The sequence below is a fragment of the Mauremys mutica genome, chromosome 2, assembly GCF_020497125.1.
Source record: "Mauremys mutica isolate MM-2020 ecotype Southern chromosome 2, ASM2049712v1, whole genome shotgun sequence".
In the NCBI taxonomy this organism is placed as follows: domain Eukaryota; kingdom Metazoa; phylum Chordata; order Testudines; family Geoemydidae; genus Mauremys; species Mauremys mutica.
Genome location: NC_059073.1, coordinates 145,768,128 through 145,787,151, shown reverse-complemented (window position 1 = coordinate 145,787,151; position 19,024 = coordinate 145,768,128). Strand labels below are relative to the sequence as shown.

General features: G+C 56.1%; 1 protein-coding gene across 6 annotated transcripts in view; it reads left to right on the top strand.

Annotated features, from left to right (window-relative positions):
* The window catches only part of CAMK2B (calcium/calmodulin dependent protein kinase II beta), a 147,863-nt gene that overhangs the window by 117,954 nt on the left and 10,885 nt on the right, over positions 1-19,024 (top strand). For 4 of the 6 annotated variants that reach the window (XM_045004651.1, XM_045004650.1, XM_045004655.1 and 1 more), the window contains 2 exons: positions 7,176-7,220; positions 17,225-17,273. In XM_045004651.1, coding sequence (XP_044860586.1) covers positions 7,176-7,220; positions 17,225-17,273 — 94 coding nt within the window. The remainder of the gene's footprint in view (positions 1-7,175; positions 7,221-17,224; positions 17,274-19,024) is intronic. The other 2 variants (XM_045004652.1, XM_045004654.1) reach the window with 1 other exon arrangement.

Below are 19,024 nucleotides of genomic sequence, written 5' to 3'. Positions count from 1 at the left end.
AAACACTGCAAATTCCAGGGGGAAATTAAATAAAATAAAAACTGAAAACAGCAGGCCCTATCTAGAGAGAGACATTCTGTTCCTCCCCAGTCTTCCTCTTTGGGACGATCTTAGCTTTAGCGAGCAAGAACTTAAATCCCTGCATATCTCCCCATTCTGAAATCACATCCCCCCCGAGCATCTCATTGGTTCTCTCCACAGCTATCGGAAGCCTTCTATGTTGGGTTTATATAGCACAGTCATCCCCAAATCAGATAATAACTATTCCTGCCTGTATACTCCCCAGGGGATCATTAATCATAAAGTTAAACAGGGTTGAGCTGATAGCACCCCCAGGGGAGAGCCATTTGTTCATTTATAAAGATTTGACAAAGCTGCCCCCATCTTTACTTGTATGGTTCTATCTAGGGTGACCAGACAGCAAATGTGAAAAATCGGGACAGGGGGTGGGAGGTAATAGGAGCCTATATAAGAAAAAGCCCAAAAATCGGGACTGTCCCTATAGAATCGGGACACCTGGTCACTCTAGTTCTATCACTTAAGTAGTCTCTTACCCGCTGGAACCTTCTTCCTCTTACTCCAATTGTGGCTAGTTTCTATAGCAAGCCTTCCTGCCACAGCATGTCATGCTTTCTCGGTGTCCCAGAAGACAGCTGTCAGGAACGCTCTGTTCCTCCTGGGGTTTTGTATTTCTCTTTTTAATCTTACAGTATGATCAGCTATGCATCTTCCTTTCCTGAGACTGCTCTGGACATAGTGCGTAATTTCGTTTTTCCCCCAAGCATGCTGCTAAGCTCTCATTTTCATTCTTTCCGTAATTTTGCGGAATAGCTCGACACGCATCAGGTCTCGTGCGTGTTTTGCCAGGTTTTCCTATCAGTATAACCACTGGTAGTATTCCTCTTCCCAGATATTATTATATCATTTAAAAGAAACCCTTATGCTGCCTTCCAGTAGGTGCTTAAGCATGGCATTACATATGGTATCTTTATATAGGGCTGTAGTTTTACTCTTGTCTATTAGCTTTTTTGAGTTCCAGTATGCTGAAATTTTCATTCACTGTGTCATCATTATATTACAGCTTTCATTGGCAAACATTCTTTTTGGTTCACAAAACTCTTTGCTTTGCTTTGTATCACTACTAGCTTTTTGGAACTCTTTGGCTAAAATGTCCACTTTTTCCTGAGTTAGAGCGTTCGACTTCATCATTTACTGTAAGTCCAGGTCTAATCTGTTTTTGTTCTGTATCCCATTCATTCGTTTAACTGGTTTCTCTCTCTCTGAATCTTTGTTCATTTTCCCATAATACTTTCTCCAAATCTCTCTTTGCCTTTTTAAGAGTTCTTTGTGCCACTGCTTTACGTCTTTTATAGTTCATTAAGTCCTTGCTATTCATTGTACCTTTGGCTTGTTTGTATGCTGAATTTCTTTCTTTAGCTGCTGCTTGACAACCTTTGTTCCACCAGGGAACTGAATTTCGGAGTTTGTGGCAGTTTGATATCTTACATATAGCTAGATTGGTTGCTGCTACAGCTCCTTTTATTATATTGTCATGAAATTCCTCTAGATTATCATGTACACAATTGATACTTAGATACTCAGCACACCTACTCTTAAAGCATTCCCAGTTTGGTTTTCTAAGCCTCCAGGTAGGAATTCCTTCAGCGTTTTCAGCATTACCTTGGCCTTGATATGTAATTAGCATAGGCAAGTGATCACTTCCCATTCCGCCTTCTTTATAGTTTCCCAGCTGCATTACTTTGCCATATTGCTTCTTGCAATTCCCAGATCGAAACATGAAAAGGTCCCATCCACCGAAGGTGCCACCGGACTCCTTGTTGTTTTTGTGGATACAGACTAACACGGCTACCCCCTGATACTTTCTTCCAATTCTAGATTGTCTAGTGTTTTTATATCTGGGTTGTAAACATTTTAGATTTGTATGAAGGTGTTATAATTCTGCAGAGGGATCTCAACAGTATTGTACTCAAAACATAAGTTCTGCTCATCGATACCAACATAACTTAGACCTTCCTCCTCTTGTCATTTCTCTGTCACGTCTGATTACATCATATCCTGAAAGCTTAAACATGAGTTTTCTCACTAACCGTGTTTCCTGGACACCTATCTCATCAAGTTGGTGTTCCGTTTCAAACCCAGCTTTCTCTCATTCCCAGCCATGTGTTATTAAACTATGTGCGTTCCAACAAAAAAAACATTAGAACCGTGTTGTTTAAACTACATTATTACCTTCATTTAAAATTGCGTGCACATGGTCTATCGAGAGATTGCCGATATGCGAATACTTTTCTGTCACTTTGGTTATCATTTTTAATCTTTCAGTCATCTTCTTCCCTGTTCTGTAAACGGCAATCAGTCACGTTGGTCATAAACCCTATCAATTTCTCTTTGCCTGCAAGCAGTGCGTCTTCATCTATTCCCCTTATATCATCTTCCCTGCCCTGAACTGCGTGGTGTTGTACCAGCAGCTCGTTTTCCTCCTCCTCCAAATTCCGATGTGAATATTTTGTGTTAGCGTCTGTGTAGGATGTTTTATGGATGGTTTTCATTTTCTGTCTCTCTCTAGCTTGTTCCGCAGCCACACACCCTTCGTGTGCTGCGCTGGCTTTATAACTGTCGCATTGTAATTGTGTTCTTCCCCCGCACTTCTCCACATTTACCGCCCCTCATTTTCCCCTGACAGGCAGCAAAGGGGCTGGGGTATATGGTTTAAACCAGCAGATACTATCTGGTATCGCTGCAGCTTTAAATGTTACTCAGACAGCTGTGGACGGCTTATGGTCTCCCCCTCTCCTGCTAATCAGCACTGGATTCTCTCCATCCCCTTTTTAATTACATCCTCAGCCATGCCTGGTGGAACCCTGTACGTTACCCCTCTTGCTTCTGTCACAAACTTAGGTAGCTGGCAAATTGCTTTTATTGCACGTAAGAGTCTAGTTTTAAGAAGTTTCTCAGCCTGTTCCTTGTGTGTACGTTCTCCTACTAAATCGCCACCCTGCCTGCTTTGAGCTCCTCCTCGATCTCTGATACTGTGCCTAATCCGTTCTGCTGTTGTCAGGGGATTAACATCTCCCCGCATCAGCCTAAGATGTCAATCCTTTTCCTTACTCGTGTTTCCATCTCCGTCTGCTCCCTCCCCTTCAGAGACAGATCTTTCTGTTCTTCCCAATCTGAAGCTATTTGTCATCCTTCGCTGCTTCTCCAGGTACGTCTACACTACGGGATTATTCCGAATTTACATAAACCGGTTTAGCAAAACAGATTGTATAAAATGGAGTGTGCGCGGCCACACTAAACACATTAAATCGGTGGTGTGCGTCCACGGTCCGAGGCTAGCGTCGATTTCTGGAGCATTTCACTGTGGGTAGCTATTCCGTAGCTATCCCATAGTTCCCGCAGCCTCCCCCGCCCCTTGGAATTTCCGGGTTGAGATCCCAGTGCCTGATGGGGCAAAAATCATTGTCGCGGATGGTTCTGGGTAAATGTCGTCAGTCACTCCTTCCTCTGGGAAAGCAACGGCAGACAAGCATTTCGTGCCTTTTTTCCCTGGATTGCCCTGGCAGATGCCATAGCATGGCAATCATGGAGCCTGTTTTTCCTTTTGTGACTGTCACCGTATGTGTACTAGATGCCGCTCACAGAGGCGATTCAGCAGCGCTACACAGCAGCATGCTTTTGCTTTTGCATGACAGCAGAGATGGTTACCAGCCATATTGCACCATCTACCATACCATAAATTGGTAATAAGATGATCGTGGCTACCAGTCCTTTTGCACTGCACCATCTGTTGCTGTCATAAGTGCCCCTGGCTGCTCTTAGCCAGGGGCGCAAAAGCCAAAATTGGGAATGACTCCCTGAGTCAATCCCTCCTTTTTGGTATCTAAAAATAGAATCAGTCCTGCATAGAATATGGGCAAGTGTACTAGAGAACCACTGTATATCATAACCAGAGAGCACAGCTGCTCTGTGTCAGATCCTGCAGAAATTATGAGCTGTATGCTATTCACAGGGGGTGCTCCTGCAACAACCCCACCTGTTCATTCTGTTCTTCCCCCAGCCTTCCTGGGCTACCATAGCATTGTCCCCCCACTTGTGTGATGACACAGTGACTTGTTAGTGAGAAATGAGTGGAAGGCAGCCTCCAGCTGCTATGATAGTCCAGACAGGACATTAAGCAGTGTGTAGGAGAGGAGCCCAGCATCCCACTGCTAGTCCAGGGGCAACTGAATCTTTTCTTTACACATGAAGGGTGGGGGCTGATGGAGCTCAGCCCCCTGTTGCTATGATGAAGACGGTTACCAGCCATATTGCACCATCTACCAGGAAAAATTAGGGCCAGGCTCCCTTGATCGACCTAACTGATGCTAGTCGGCATGGTTACCAGTCCTTTTGCACTGCCCCATGTGCCAATAGGCTGATGATGACGATGGGTATCAGTCTTATTGTACCATCAGCCACCCATGGCAGGGGGGGAGCAAGGATGTTGGTGTTGAGTGCTGCAGCATCGTGTCTATCTGCAGCATTCAGTAAAGATAGGGTGACATGTAAAAGAGTCAAGAGAGGATTGTTTTCCCTTTCACTTCTGGGGGTGGGTGGGGGGGTGCGTAAATTGCCGAGCTATGCCCTGACCCACCGGGGACACTGTGTTTGACCCTAGAAGCATTTGGAGCTCAGCCAAGAATGCAAATACTTTTCGGAGACTGCAAGAACTGTGGGATAGCTTGAGTCCTCCAGTCCATGAGCGTCCATTTGATTCTTTGGCTTTCCGTTACGCTTGTCACGCAGCAGTGCGCTGAGTCCCTGCTATGGCGTCTGTCTGGAGATTTTTTAAAAATGATTTTGAATTTTGTCTTCTGTAACGGAGTGCTGATAGAACAGATTTGCCTGCCCTTACAGCGATCACGTCTGCATGGTCCATGCTGGAGCTCTTTCTTTATTTTGATTTTTAACTGCCTCGCCACACGTGCTGATCGGAGCTCCACGCTGGGCAAACAGGAAATATTCAAAAGTTCGCGGGGCTTTTCCTGTCTACCTGGCCACTGCATCCGAGTTCAGATTGCTATCCAGAGCGGTCAGTGGTGCACTGTGGGATACCACCCGGAGGCCAATACCGTCGATCTGCGGCCACACTAACCCTAATCCGATATGGTAATACCGATACTAGCGCTACTCCTCTCGTTAGGGAGGAGTACAGAAATCGGTTTAAAGACCCCTTTATACCGATATAAAGGGCCTCTTAGTGTGGACGGGTGCGGCGTTAAATCGGTTTTATGCTCCTAAAACCGGTTTAAACGCCTAGTGTAGACCAGGCCTCCCTCTCAGCCTGGATTTCCAGCTCCGTTCAGCCGGCCCAAGCCCTGGCTCTCAGCCTACCCAGCCAGCCCTCTTCTGCTCTCAGCTGGCTGGCTTTATACCAGCTCAGCCTGCCCCTCCTCATCAGTTAGCTTTTCCGGCTGTCCCCCGGGTGCTGCCTGACAGCCTGCTCCGCCCTGTGGGGGTGGACACCCCATCACAAGGCTTCTGTAATCAGCAAGCACGATTTGACCTTTAGGGCGAAACCCAGGCTGGGGATCTCTTGCCGTCTGTCTAGAAACACCTTGCCCCCTGCCCCGAGTCCATGTAGCATAGAGCTAACCCCAAACAAAAGGAACTAGGCCTTATCCCCTTCCCGCCATGTGCTTTGAGCTACAAACTCAGCCGGTGGGAGGAGTCTGCTTGCAAGACTCATCTTCAGGGATGAGCAGAAAAGCCGCAAGAGTCTTGAGTCCTTTTGCTAACGATCTGGAAGTGGGGAGTTCCCAGTTGTACCCCCCCCCACACACACACACACCCCGTAGCCTGTCCGGTGTCCATGGTGGGGAGTTCCCAGTTGTAACACACACACACACACACACACACACACACACACACACACACACACACCGTAGCCTGTCCGGTGTCCATGGGGCTCTGCTTTCCAGAGGGGCGTGACAATTTCTGTGGAAGACCAGCTCTTCTCACTCCGTCGTGCCGCTCTCCTGCATGGTGATTCGCACACTCACCGAGGCTCACGATCCAGCCGCTCAAGTGTTACATCACAGGGGGGACCACGCATATGATGAGTGAGATTAAGCCAGGCAGCAGCTCACCAGCATTCAATGGTCCAGACGTTTTCTGGTCATTCCAATACCTGTTACATCAATATGAACCCACATGGTGCCAGAGAGAGTCCAGCTGTGTGTCTGATGAGACACGGGGGCTTTGCCGGCCTCCCTTTACTCCCAGGTAAGCGCATGGTAAAGTTCCCGGACACAAGCCCATCTTGCGACCCCGCCATGTTCCGGCAAAGGTAAGAGCTCTGTGCCGCCGACCTGCAAGCCCTTGGGTGGCGAGAGAGGTGGGGGCCGCACATCCCGAACACAAGGCTGCACTAAAGACGATCCCCCAGCTGGAGGGCCGGCAAGGCCCTTCCCCTCTGGCTGGACCCAGGCTCCTTCAGGGCTGAGACCTGGGCTGGCTGATGATTGCTGAGAGCGCTCCCCAGAGACAGGCGCATTTTAAGGGCCGTTCCTTCCATGCTTGGGCAACTAGCTGCCTTCCCGCTGGCATCTGGAGCAGGGTGCCCCTTCCCTGTGCATGGCGCTGGCCTTGCCCTTGCGGCCGCTCTTGGGCTCCTGGGGACTTGCAGGGCTCCCTGGTGCAGCCTGTATCGGGGTGCTGGCAGCACAGGTCCGGAGCAGCCCTGCCTCCTTCCTGCCGTGCCCCCCGCCCCGCGCCTCAGAAGGCTCTGATCCAATTTCAGCTTCACACTCTCCATTCCCACCCCCACCTTCGCCTAGATGCTCATGCCGCCCTCGCCATGGCTTGGGCTGTGATTCAGTTTCATTCATGGAGATCCAGCCCCCAACCCCGTTTCTCTCTTCCTGGTTTACTCTGCCACTCTCTGTTTTTTTTAATCATTTGCCTTTGGCTGAACTAATTACTTTTTGCTTTTCTCCCTCCATCCTCCCCCCTCCCTGCTCTCTTCTGGGTCTGTCCCCCCTCCGTCTTCCCCCTCCCCTTCATGTTCTTGTCACCGTTTTCTGATCCGTCTTTCCCTCTCTTCCAACGACTACTGTGTTGTTTTTTTCCTTCCTTTCTGTCTCTCTTCTCCTTCCTCTGTCTCTCTTCCGTAGGAGCCTCAAACCACCGTTATCCATAACCCCGTGGACGGCATTAAGGTACTGCTGCCTGTCTTTCCTTCGCCCTTGGCCCAGTTGCGATCTTGGATAGGTTCTGACACAGCTGTGTGCTCTCACCTCTGGGGACAGAGCCCGGGCTCAGGCTTTTCCTCCTTAGTGCGCTCCGGTCTTTCTCTGGAGCGTAAGAGAACAGGAGCTGGGTGCCCCTTAGGGAGCTGTCCAGGGGAACCGATTGGCCCATCAGACGCTTCTGCTGGGCATCGGCCTCCTTGCAGAGCTCACGGGGACGGAGCGCGGTCAGTGGGCGAGCAGGCTGGAGGGTAGACCCTGGATATACACTGGGACTCTTGGAGCGGGGGGAACCTTGCCACCAGTGCAGTTTGTGGGAGTTGTGCTGTTCGCTCCCACCAGGTCTCCTGTGGAATTGCTGCTAACAGCGAGTGATCACCCCCCGCCCCAGGGGCCGCCCCTCCTCATCCGCACTGTTACCAATCAGGCGCAAACGCCCCTGAAGTCGGTGGGAAGATGCCAGCCGGGGGCTCTGCCACCCATTCTGCTCCAGCCTTAGTGGCTTGGGGTTCAGAACCCCCTGGGGGCAGTGGGCTCCGTGCTTGGAGCATGCACTGGCTGCCTCTCGGAGGGCATATGCTGTGCATGCCGCTCCGCGTGCTCCTCACCCTGGCCATCCGGGGGTGGGGGAGTTCGCTGGCCCAACGGGCAGCCAGCTGGAAGTGGGGCACTTGCTTGGGGTTGGGCAGGGTGTGGGGAGTCTCTGCTCTGACCCCAGAGGAGTCAGTCCAAGAGCAGAGATCCTGAGCTGGCTCCAAACGCAGCCACAGAGAGGCAAGTGAGCAGACAGCCCCAGAGCTGAGACTGGCTGAGGACTGACAAACTCTCTCCATGCCACGTTCATCCATTGCTCTCACACAGCCCCCACCTCCTCCCCAGCCTGCATCTCGTCCTCACCCATTCTCCGCTGCAGGGATTGATCGTCCCTTTCCATCCCCGACTTTCAACTCATTCCCTCGGTGCATCTGGCCATCCCCACTCCCCGGGGCGGGGGGCACAGGCAGAGCCGGGCGGGGAATAGGTTCGGCTGCAGTAGGGACAGATTCACAGTTTGCAATTCCCTGCCTTCTGGCCCCTCCTGCCCGCTTGGCCCAGCTGCCTCGCCGAGGAGTGCATTTGTGGCGGAGGGTGTGTGCAGGATCGGGCCCTTAGGAGCTAAGCCATTGCCCCTGCGCTGTGTCCGCCTCAGTGTCCCCTTGACTGGACTTTCCACCTGCCTGTGCAGCTTCTGTAAATAGCCTGATGGGTCCCTTACCCCGGTCTGTAGGGCCAGTGACTGATCCCAAGCCGAGAGCGCTGTGTAGCCTGCTCCAGGGAACCCCCCGTGGACCATAGCCTGCTTCCTCCGCCATCGTCCTGCCCCCACCCCAGCCCCATTGACTTCGGGGAAGTGACTCCTAATCAGTGTCGACGCCAGGAGAGCAGGATGCTGCCATAGCTGCTGGCGTGTCCCCAGGGCGGGCGGTATATCAAGGCCCTGGCAGCTGTGTGCCCACCAGGGACTGGTACGTCCCGAGCAGTACCTGCTGGACCTCTGCTCCCTTTGCCCCGCCTGGGGAATACAAAAAGAGCAGGGCCTGGCCCCAGCGTCTGGGCTACACACACACACCAGTCACCCAGCGGCCGAAAGGAGTTGGGTTTTAAGGAGCTTGTCTCTTAAAGGGGCCCTGCAACGGCTGGGTCTGTGCCCTCAGTTTGGTTCTCTGGGATGGATAAAAAAGGCTGTGGGGGGGGGGGGCAGGATTCTTGTGTCCCAAAAGCTGCTTTTTTCCATCTTAGAACTAAGCTGTGCTGGGGTTGGCGGAAGCCGCACTGGAGGTCCTAGCCAGGGGGATTATGAGCCGATGCAGGATGGAACTGTAGGATCTGTTTGAATTTGCAACAGAGTCCTGCTTTCTCTCAGGTGCTTCTGGATGGCTTGAGTTAAACAGACACTAACAAACCTGACGTAAAGAGGCTGAACAGCGCGAAACCCCCCTTAGTTCACTGAGCGTCACTCTGCTCTGATTTGTGCTGTCGCAATCCGGCCAGGGCGCCGGGCGCCGCAGAGACTCCAGGGCAGACGGGCTTGCTTTCTACATCACATGGAAACAACAGGGAGCACACACTCGGTTTTGTTCCCCTTTGTGCATTGCAGAAATTATTCTGAGAAAAATGAGCAGGCAGGCAACCTTCTTCTTCGAGTGATTGCTCCCATGCATTCCAGTTAGGTGTGCGCGCCGCGCGTGCACGGCTTCTCCGGAACTTTTTCCCTAGCAACCCCGGCGGGCCGGCTGGCGCCCCCTGGAGTGGCGCCGCCATGGCGCTAAATATATACCCCAGCCGGCCCGTCCGCTCCTCAGTTCCTTCTTACCGCCCGTGACGGCAGTTGGAACTGTGGAGTGCTTGTTAGCTCTTCACGTCCCTAGCTTTCTCTAGTTCATTGTTGTACATAGTTAGCATAGTTAGTTATAGTTGTTAAGTTAGCATAGTTAGTGTTGGTTAGATAGGCTAAAAAGGGGGGGTTCCCCCTTTTTTTGCCTTAGCCGGTGCGGGCTCATGCCCAAAGCGCCGGGCTTTAAGCCCTGCACGGGGTGCCAGAAACCGATGCCCGTAGGAGACCCGCACGACGCGTGTCTCCGCTGCTTAGGCGAAGGGCACCGAACTGACAAGTGCCAGATCTGTTTGAAATTCAAGCCGCGGACCCGCAAGGATCGAGATAGCCGCTTAAAACAGATCCTCATGGAGGAGTCCCTCCAACCGCCGGCACCGCCCGCGCCGCCTCCGCGGCCTCCTCCCGTGCAGGACACACCGCCGGCACCGACTGCGGCACCGCCGGCGAAGAAAGCGGCTGCGAAGACTCGGCACCGCTCGCTCTCGCCCGCCAGGAAACAAAGACTGGTGAAGGCTTTGGCTCAGGCGCGCGTGCAGGACTCCGCCAAGGCGACTCCGCAGCCTGCAGCCCCTGTGGTGCCTCTGCACAAACAGTGCATTGCACCTGTGACTCCGGCGCCGCAAGGGCCGTCGAGTCCGGCGCCGCCTCGCTCCCCGGTGCCGTCCGTGGTCGAGCCTCGGCGGCCGTCGACGCCGGAGACGTTCGCCTCTGCGCGAGAGCTGATACAGCTCATAGAGGCTCCAGGCCTCCGGCCCCCGGCACCGCCGGCGCGGGCTGTCGTCTCCAGAGGAAAACCGGCGGCAATGGTCCGACCACCCTCCATGGAATCAAGGCGTGGACGTCGGTCACGGTCACGGTCTCGCTCCCGCACCGTCGACAGCTTGCCGTCCCGCCGATCGCGCTCCCGGCACCGCACCCCATCGCGGCACCGATCGCAGTCTCCTCGTCGGTCGAAGTCCCGGTACCGCTCCGTTTCACGGTACCGGTCGCACTCCCGACGCCGCACCAGATCGAGGTCGCCACCAGCTAGGCACCGCCGGTCTCAGTCCCGGCACCGTTCCCGGCACCGAGACTCCCGCGGTCGCTCCAGGCGTCGCAGTTCGCACTCTCGGTCGAGCTCCCGACACCGGTCGAGCTCCCGGCACCGCGGTGACCATGGTCGGTCTCGGCATCGGAGATCTTACTCCCGGTCGAGCTCCCGGCACCGGACCAGCCCCCGGCACCGGCGCAGCTCCCGGCACCGGTCGAGCTCCCGGCACCGGTCGAGCTCCCGGCACCATGAAGACCGTCGAGCGAGGTCGCCTTCCCAGCGCCGAGGGGAAGAGCATCCCCCGGCAGTGTGCCCTGGACCCTCTTTGGCACCTCCTTGGCCTTCCCGCCCTGAGTCGATCGCCTCCGGCGCAGAAGCCTATGGGCTCCCGCCTCCAACGCCACCAGCCCAGCCTAGCGGGGCTCAGCAGTGGGGTTTTTGGGTCCCATGGGCACAATATGAGTCGGACGCTATGCCTGCTCCGCCGAGGCCTCCAGGGGCCCACCGCAGAGTCCCAGAGGCGTCGATATCTCGACCACCGCCATCCCCACCGCCAGCCGTTCCGGTGGTGCCAGAGTGCCCCTCCGAACCCCCAGCCCACCACGCAGTGGACCCCTCTTCGGCTGAGGTCGTTCAGGAGTTATCCTCCTCATCCTCTCCCGATGAGGCGGTGGCCGGTGCGGCATCAAGGGAGCCGCCCCCCGTTGATGCGAAGGCGCATCAAGACTTACTCCGCCGTGTGGCGACGGCTATGGACCTCCCTATAGAGGAGGTAAAAGAGGACGAGGACCCCATCACAAACGTGGTGGGGTCAGACGTGCCACTCCGGGTTGCGTTACCTTTTGTGCGCACGGTCCAACGAAACGCCACCACCATTTGGCAAACGCCCGCTTCCGTGCCTCCCACAGCCAGGGGAGTGGAAAGGAAGTACTCAGTCCCTCCCTCGGGCTATGAGTACTTGTACGTGCATCCAACTCCGGACTCCCTGGTGGTACAGTCCGTTAATGATAGGGAGCGTAACGGCCAGCCGGCCGCTGCCCCAAAGGCGAAAGAGGCACGGCGCATGGACCTTCTCGGCCGAAAGGTCTATTCTGCAGGGGGCCTGCAGATGAGAATCGGTAACCAACAGGTCCTCCTGGCCAGATACGTGTTCGACATACTCACGTCCCTGGCCAAGTTCACTGACCTCCTGCCGTCAACATCCCGCCAGGACTTCACCACAATGTTGGAGGAAGGGAGGCGGTCCTCTCGCTCCTCCATTACAGCCGGCCTCGACGCGGCGGACTCAGGGGCACGGACCTTAGCAACAGGGGTCACGATGCGGCGCATCGCCTGGCTCCAATCTTCCACCCTGCCTCCAGAAGTCCAGTTTACTCTCCAGGATTTGCCCTTTGACACCAAGGGGTTGTTTTCGGAGAAGACGGATTCGCGGATCCAGTCGCTCAAGGACGGCCGGGGTGGCGATCCGGACACTCGGGATGCATACGCCGGTTACGCAGCGTAGACCTTTCCGCCCGCAGCCCTCCCGCTATCAGTCGCGGTACCGACCCTACCCGGCTCGGCGACCGGCCCAAAATCGCCGTCGCCCGTCGGGCAACCGCCGAAACCGGGGCCAGGCCGCTTCCAAAGCCCCACAGGCGGCGAAGCAACCCTTTTGATGGGACGCACGAGGGCTGCACATCACTCTCCCCTACGGATCCTCCTCGTTTATTTCACAACCGCCTCTCCCGTTTTTTCTTGGAGTGGTCCCGAGTAACGTCGGACGGCTGGGTGCTCAGCACGGTCCACTCGGGATACCGTCTTCAGTTTGTTTCGCCCCCTCCTTCCCACCCACCTTCCCTGTCCCTCTTCAGGGACCCCTCTCACGAGCAAGTCCTCCTACAAGAGGTCCAGACTCTGTTGAGCGTGGGTGCCATAGAGGAGGTGCCTCCCTCCAGGCGGGGCAGGGGATTTTACTCCAGGTATTTCCTCATCCCCAAGGCAAAAGGCGGGCTACGTCCTATCCTGGACCTTCGCGGGCTGAACAGATACCTACTCAAGCCCAAGTTCCGCATGGTCACCTTGGGGACCATCATTCCCTCCCTGGATCCGGGAGACTGGTTTGCGGCCCTCGACATGAAGGATGCCTACTTCCATGTCGCTATCTACCCCCCTCATCGGCGCTACCTTCGGTTTGTGGCCAACGACGCCCACTACCAATTCGCCGTGTTGCCATTCGGCCTTTCGACCGCCCCCAGAGTATTCACCAAATGCATGGCGGTCGTCGCCGCAGCACTGAGACGGAACCAGATACACGTATACCCGTACCTGGACGACTGGCTGATTCACGGTCTGTCCAGGCAGCTCGTGGAGACTCAGATAATAGAGGTCCTGGCTCTCTTCCGGCGCCTCGGTCTTCTTGTCAACACCGACAAGTCAACTTTGATTCCGACGCAGCGAGTCGAATTCATTGGGGCGGTCCTCGACTCCACGATGGCCAGAGCCTGTCTCCCTCGCGCTCGACACCAGACGATGGTCTCCATCATCCGAGACCTCGTCAATTTCCCGACCACGACGGTGCGGTCATGCCTCCGCCTCCTGGGCCACATGGCATCGTGTACATACGTCACCGCGTACGCACGACTTCACCTTCGTCCGTTTCAGTCCTGGCTCGCGACGGTGTACCGCCCGCATCGCGACGCCATCGACATGGTGGTCACAGTCAACAGGACGGCTCTCGACTCCCTCCGCTGGTGGCTCGACCCGGAGGTCGTGTGCACCGGAGTCCCGTTCCACCCTCCCCGGCCATCGGCAACGCTGACCACGGACGCCTCTGCGCTCGGATGGGGGGCTCACCTGGGAGACCTCCACACTCAAGGCCTCTGGTCAGCAAGCGAGCTCACACTCCACATCAATGTCCGCGAGCTCCGAGCAATCCGTTTTGCATGTCACACCTTTCGGACCAAGCTGCAAGGCCGCTGTGTGACAGTATTCACGGACAACACAACAGCAATGTTCTACGTGAACAAGCAGGGCGGAGCCCGCTCGTCACCCCTCTGCAGGGAAGCGATCCTCCTGTGGGAATTCTGTGTGGCCCACTCCATTCACCTGGAAGCGTCCTTTCTTCCGGGAGTGCAGAACACGCTGGCCGACCATCTCAGCAGGTCGTTTCTCTCCCACGAGTGGTCCCTCCGTCCCGACGTTGCTCACACAATCTTCCAGAGGTGGGGGTTTCCCCGGGTCGACCTCTTCGCCTCCAAGGCGAACAGGAAGTGTCTCCAGTTCTGCTCGTTCCGGGGGCACTCGCCGGGCTCCCTGTCGGACGTTTTCCTGTATCCGTGGCAGACTCACCTCCTCTATGCCTTCCCTCCGTTTCCACTCGTGCACAGAGTGCTCCAGAAGCTTCGGAGGGATCGAGCCACCATGATACTCGTGGCTCCAGCCTGGCCGAGGCAGCATTGGTACACCCTGCTGCTCGAGCTCTCCGTTCGGGAGCCCATCACCCTCCCGTTGTGGCCGGACCTCATCACGCAGGACTTCGGCAAACTCCACCATCCGAACCTGCAGTCCCTCCATCTTACAGCCTGGTACCTGCGTGGTTGACCCACGCAGAGAGGGGCTGTTCGGCGGCGGTGCAGCAAGTCCTGCTTGAAAGCAGAAAGCCTTCCACTCGTACCACCTACATGGCAAAATGGAAGAGGTTCGCGCTCTGGTGTGACCAGCAAGGGCTCAACCCATTCGTGGTACCGGTCCCTACCATCCTAGATTACCTGTGGTACCTTAAGGAACAGGGTCTGGCGGTTTCCTCCTTGCGGGTCCACCTCGCATCACTGTCCGCCTTTCGTCCGTCGGTCGAGGGTCGAACCATCTTTTCCAATCCGATGGTCTCCCGCTTCCTGAAGGGCCTCGACCGCTTGTACCCGCCAGTACGTCGCCCTGCCCCGACCTGGGACTTGAACCTCGTCCTGGCCAGGCTCATGTGTCCGCCGTTCGAGCCTATGGCCACGTGTTCTCTCCTCTACCTCTCCTATAAAACGGCCTTCCTGGTTGCCATAACATCGGCAAGGAGAGTCTCGGAGCTCCGAGCGTTGACGGTGGGCCCCCCCTACACCGTCTTTCACGCTGATAAGGTGCAGCTTCGTCCTCACCCGGCCTTCCTACCAAAGGTGGTCTCGGCCTTCCACCTTAATCAGGACGTCTTTCTCCCGGTTTTCTTTCCGAAGCCCCATGCTTCGCCCCGGGAGCAACAGCTCCACACTCTCGACGTCCGTCGGGCGCTGGCGTTTTACATCGACCGGACAAGGTCCTTTCGGCGTTCCACGCAACTCTTCATCGCAGTCGCTGATCGCATGAAGGGCGAACCGGTCTCTACCCAGCGCATTTCCTCCTGGGTGACTCAATGCATCAGGTCATGCTACGAGCTGGCTCACGTGACACCATGCCGACTCACCGCTCACTCTACGAGGGCGCACGCCTCGTCAGCCGCCTTCCTGAGCCATGTCCCCATCCAGGACATCTGCAGAGCGGCCACCTGGTCTTCGGTCCACACCTTCGCCTCCCACTACGCGTTGGTGCAGCAGTCTAGAGACGATGCAGCCTTCGGCTCTGCGGTATTGCATTCCGCCACGTCTCACTCCGACCCCACCGCCTAGGTAAGGCTTGGGAATCACCTAACTGGAATGCATTGGAGCAATCACTCGAAGAAGAAAGAACGGTTACTCACCTGTAGTAACTGTTGTTCTTCGAGATGTGTTGCTCCAATCCATTCCAGACCCGCCCTCCTTCCCCACTGTCGGAGTAGCCGGCAAGAAGGAACTGAGGAGCGGACGGGCCGGCTGGGGTATATATTTAGCGCCATGGCGGCGCCACTCCAGGGGGCGCCAGCCGGCCCGCCAGGGTTGCTAGGGAAAAAGTTCCGGAGAAGCCGTGCACGCGCGGCGCGCACACCTAACTGGAATGGATTGGAGCAACACATCTCGAAGAACAACAGTTACTACAGGTGAGTAACCGTTCTTTTTAGCCGCTTTACTCACCGCATAAGTGGACGAACAAGGGAAGGTGGAACAAGCAGGACCTGCCCTATTTTCTCCAGAGACCTTTTTGTCTAATTGTCCAGGTGGCACCAGAAGGCCTTGCCATGCAGGTGGTTCTTCCCTGGATAGAAAACTTGGCAACTGGTCTCGCTCAGAGGGAAGGCGGCGTCTCTATTCCAGTTGAAGAGGGTGGGAGGTTTAAGGGCCTTTTCCCTGGCCAGGCTGTGGCTTGAGGATTTTAAAATTTTACTCTAACGGGTGGGGAAAAGGCTTTGTTCCCACCATGCTCCATAATTAGCTACATCTCAGTCACGCTAAGGGAAGGCAACTGGTGTCAGGGCATAGACGGGACTTGGATCTGGTTATCCATTGTCCCACACCACCTTGTGGCCTGAGGGCTGGCGATTGCCTAACAATCGAGCGTGAAAGACGTGGTATGAATGGCAAGGCCGCGGAGCGATAGTGTGCAGCATGGTTTCAAAGGCTCCTGAGGGAGACCGGGCGATCTAATGGGTCTTGTCCACCTCCTGAAGGCCAGGGCATGGGGCTGGCGCACGGGTTTGCTGAAGGGACTGGCTAGCTCTCAGCGTTGGTAATGGCGGTGGAGCCTTGGGCACTGGCTTGAGTTCAGGCTCCTTCGCTGCTTGGTGATGTACGTTGGTGGCCAGATGACCCACCCCTGGATGACCCCTTCCTTTAGACACGAAGCCAAAGTCTTGGCCCCGCCTGGGCGCTTCTTGCCCGTTTTCGTTGGCGCGGCTCAGAGCCCAGCACTGACGGCACACGCTGCTCCGGAGGTGCCCCGGAAACCTGGTTTCCCCCAACCCCGTGATGGCAGCGAGACGGGCCGGTCGCTGTCTCTGTTCAGGGCTGGTGTGATACGTGGGGAGGGCTGTTGGCCCAGAGTCAAAGGGCAGCATTTCCCCCAGTAGTCCTGCCTGGCGCTGCGAGGGGTCCCTGGCACCGTTCCCCATCCTTCCCTGCTGCACCAGCGCTGGAGGGGCAGGGCTGCAGGCAGGAGGCATGAGTGGGAGCCTCAAGAGAGACCTGGCTACCGTGAGCCATGCCTGAGTCCCCCCGGGCTAGCCTCGCTTGGGAGCTTCAGGGCAAGCAGAGCTCCCCTCCCCGATACCACAGTGAGGGGCATGCGGCCAGATCTTCAGCCGACTAGATTGTGCCTGGCTGCCATCGTGGGCACAGCTGTTCCAGGCCATTCCCGGGGGGGAATTAAGGCCCCACTGGGGGAAGGGGGCAGATAAATCTTCCTAAAGTCCCCAGACGTGGATTGGAGGCCTGGGGGGGAGAGTACTGGAGGGGGTTGCCTTGCAAAGCTGTCCTGCCTTTGCCACGTCACAGTGCTGCTGAGCGTCACTCCCGGCTCCAGAGCCTTGGACAGGAGTGGGGCCCTGATAGGCCACTCCAGAGGGGCCACGTGTGGGGCAGATGCAGGACGAGGCTCATGGGTTGTGCTGGGGCTCTGGCCCGGACGCCGGGTCACCCTGGCCCAGCCCTGGCTAACGCTGTCTCTGGTCTCTCTCCCTCCCACCTGTCTTCCCAGGAATCGTCTGACAGCACCAACACCACCATAGAGGACGAGGACACGAAAGGTAACAGCCCTGCCGGGCAGCAAGGTGTGGTGGGCAGTGCCTGGCAGCTGGCGTCTCTGCATTAGCAGCCTTGAGTGATCAGCCAGAAGGGCGGCTGTGGGGTCCGCTGGGAGCTGCCCAGCGAGGGGGCAGAATGGGGGGCTGGGGAAGATGGGACTGGGACAGGAGAGGGGACATTGAACCAGAGACACTTCAATTCAGTGGGCTCTAAGGCCAGCTTGGAGGGGTTCCCCCAGCCTGGTCAGTGCCGCTGCTCAGAACTGGCAGGAGTCAGTGGAGTGGACCAGGAGTTGAATTCCATGGGTGAGTCCCAACTATATCTATACAATGATGGGGTCTCAATGAGCTGTTACCACTCAGGAAAGATCTTGGAGTCACTGTGGATAGTTCTCTGAAAACATCCACTCCATGTGCAGTGGCAGTCAAAAAAGCGACCAGAATGTTGGGACTCATTAAGAAAGGGATAGATAATAAGACAGAAAATATCATATTGCCTCTGTATAAATCCATGGTACACCCACACCTTGAATACTGTGTGCAGATGTGGTCACCCCATCTCAAAAAAGATATATTGCACTTGGAAAAGGTTCAGAAAAGGACAATAAAATGATTAGGGGCATGGAACAGCTTCTGTATGAGGAGAGATTAATAAGACTGGGACTTTTCAGCTTGGAAAAGAGACGACTAAGGGGGGGTCTATAAAATCATGACTGGTGTGGAGAAAGTAGATAAGGACGTGTTATTTACTCCATCTCATAACACAAGAACTAGGGGTCACCCAATGAAATTAAGAGGCTGCAGGTTTAAAACACACAAAATGAAGTATTTCTCCGCACAACGCACAGTCAGTCTGTGAAACCTGTGGGGAGTCTGGGACGGGGCTCGTTCTGCATGTGCGGGAGGGGGGGGGGTGTCTGGGAAGGGTCACTGTGCCGGGGCGGGAGTTCTGGGACGGGGCTCACTCTGTGTGTGCCGGGGGCGGTCCTGGGACGGGGTCGCTCTGCGTGTGCTGGGGGGGCAGTTCTGGGACGGGGCTCACTCTGCGTGTGCTGGGGGTGTGGGTCTGGGACAGGGTTGCTCTGTGTGTGCCAGGGGGGAAGTCCTGGGACGGGGTCGCTCTGTGTGTGCTGTGGGGGTGGGTCTGGGACGGGGTCGCTCTGCGTGTGCCGGGGCGGAGGTCTGGGATGGGGCTTGCTGTGCGTGTGCCAGGGGTCGGAGGTAGGACAGGGTGCGCTATTTGTGTGGCCTGGGGCCGGGTCGGGCCAGAGTCCCTCTGCATGCCCTGGGCTAGCTCTTGCTGCAGGCCGGTGTGGGTGCAGTTAGGCTGCCCTCCTGTGCCTGGCCAGCGATGAGCTGGCCTGAGCTGGGACTTTCCCCAGGGATCCAGGCCGACATCCCCTTTTCCTGCAGGGTTTTGGGACTTGGTTTTCAACCCGATTTTCTCTGCCGTTCCGCAGCACCTGCGCCCTCAGTACCTGGGCTGCGGGGTCCCGTCCAGCGTCCCCACAGCCTCTGGCAGGGCTCCGGGCACCAGCCCCACATCAGAGAGCCGGCGTTACCACGATCAGTCGTTACGGGTGGTGCCACGGGGCACCAAGGGGGTCAGGCTCAGACCCGGGCATAGAACCCAGGAGTCCTGGCTCCCAGCCTGGGGCCTCCATGTGCCATCCAGTCTCTTTCTGTATTCACACCCCCTCGGGGCTCCACTGTGTCATCTCTCCCCAGCCTTCGGTGTTAAAGCCAGTGTTCCT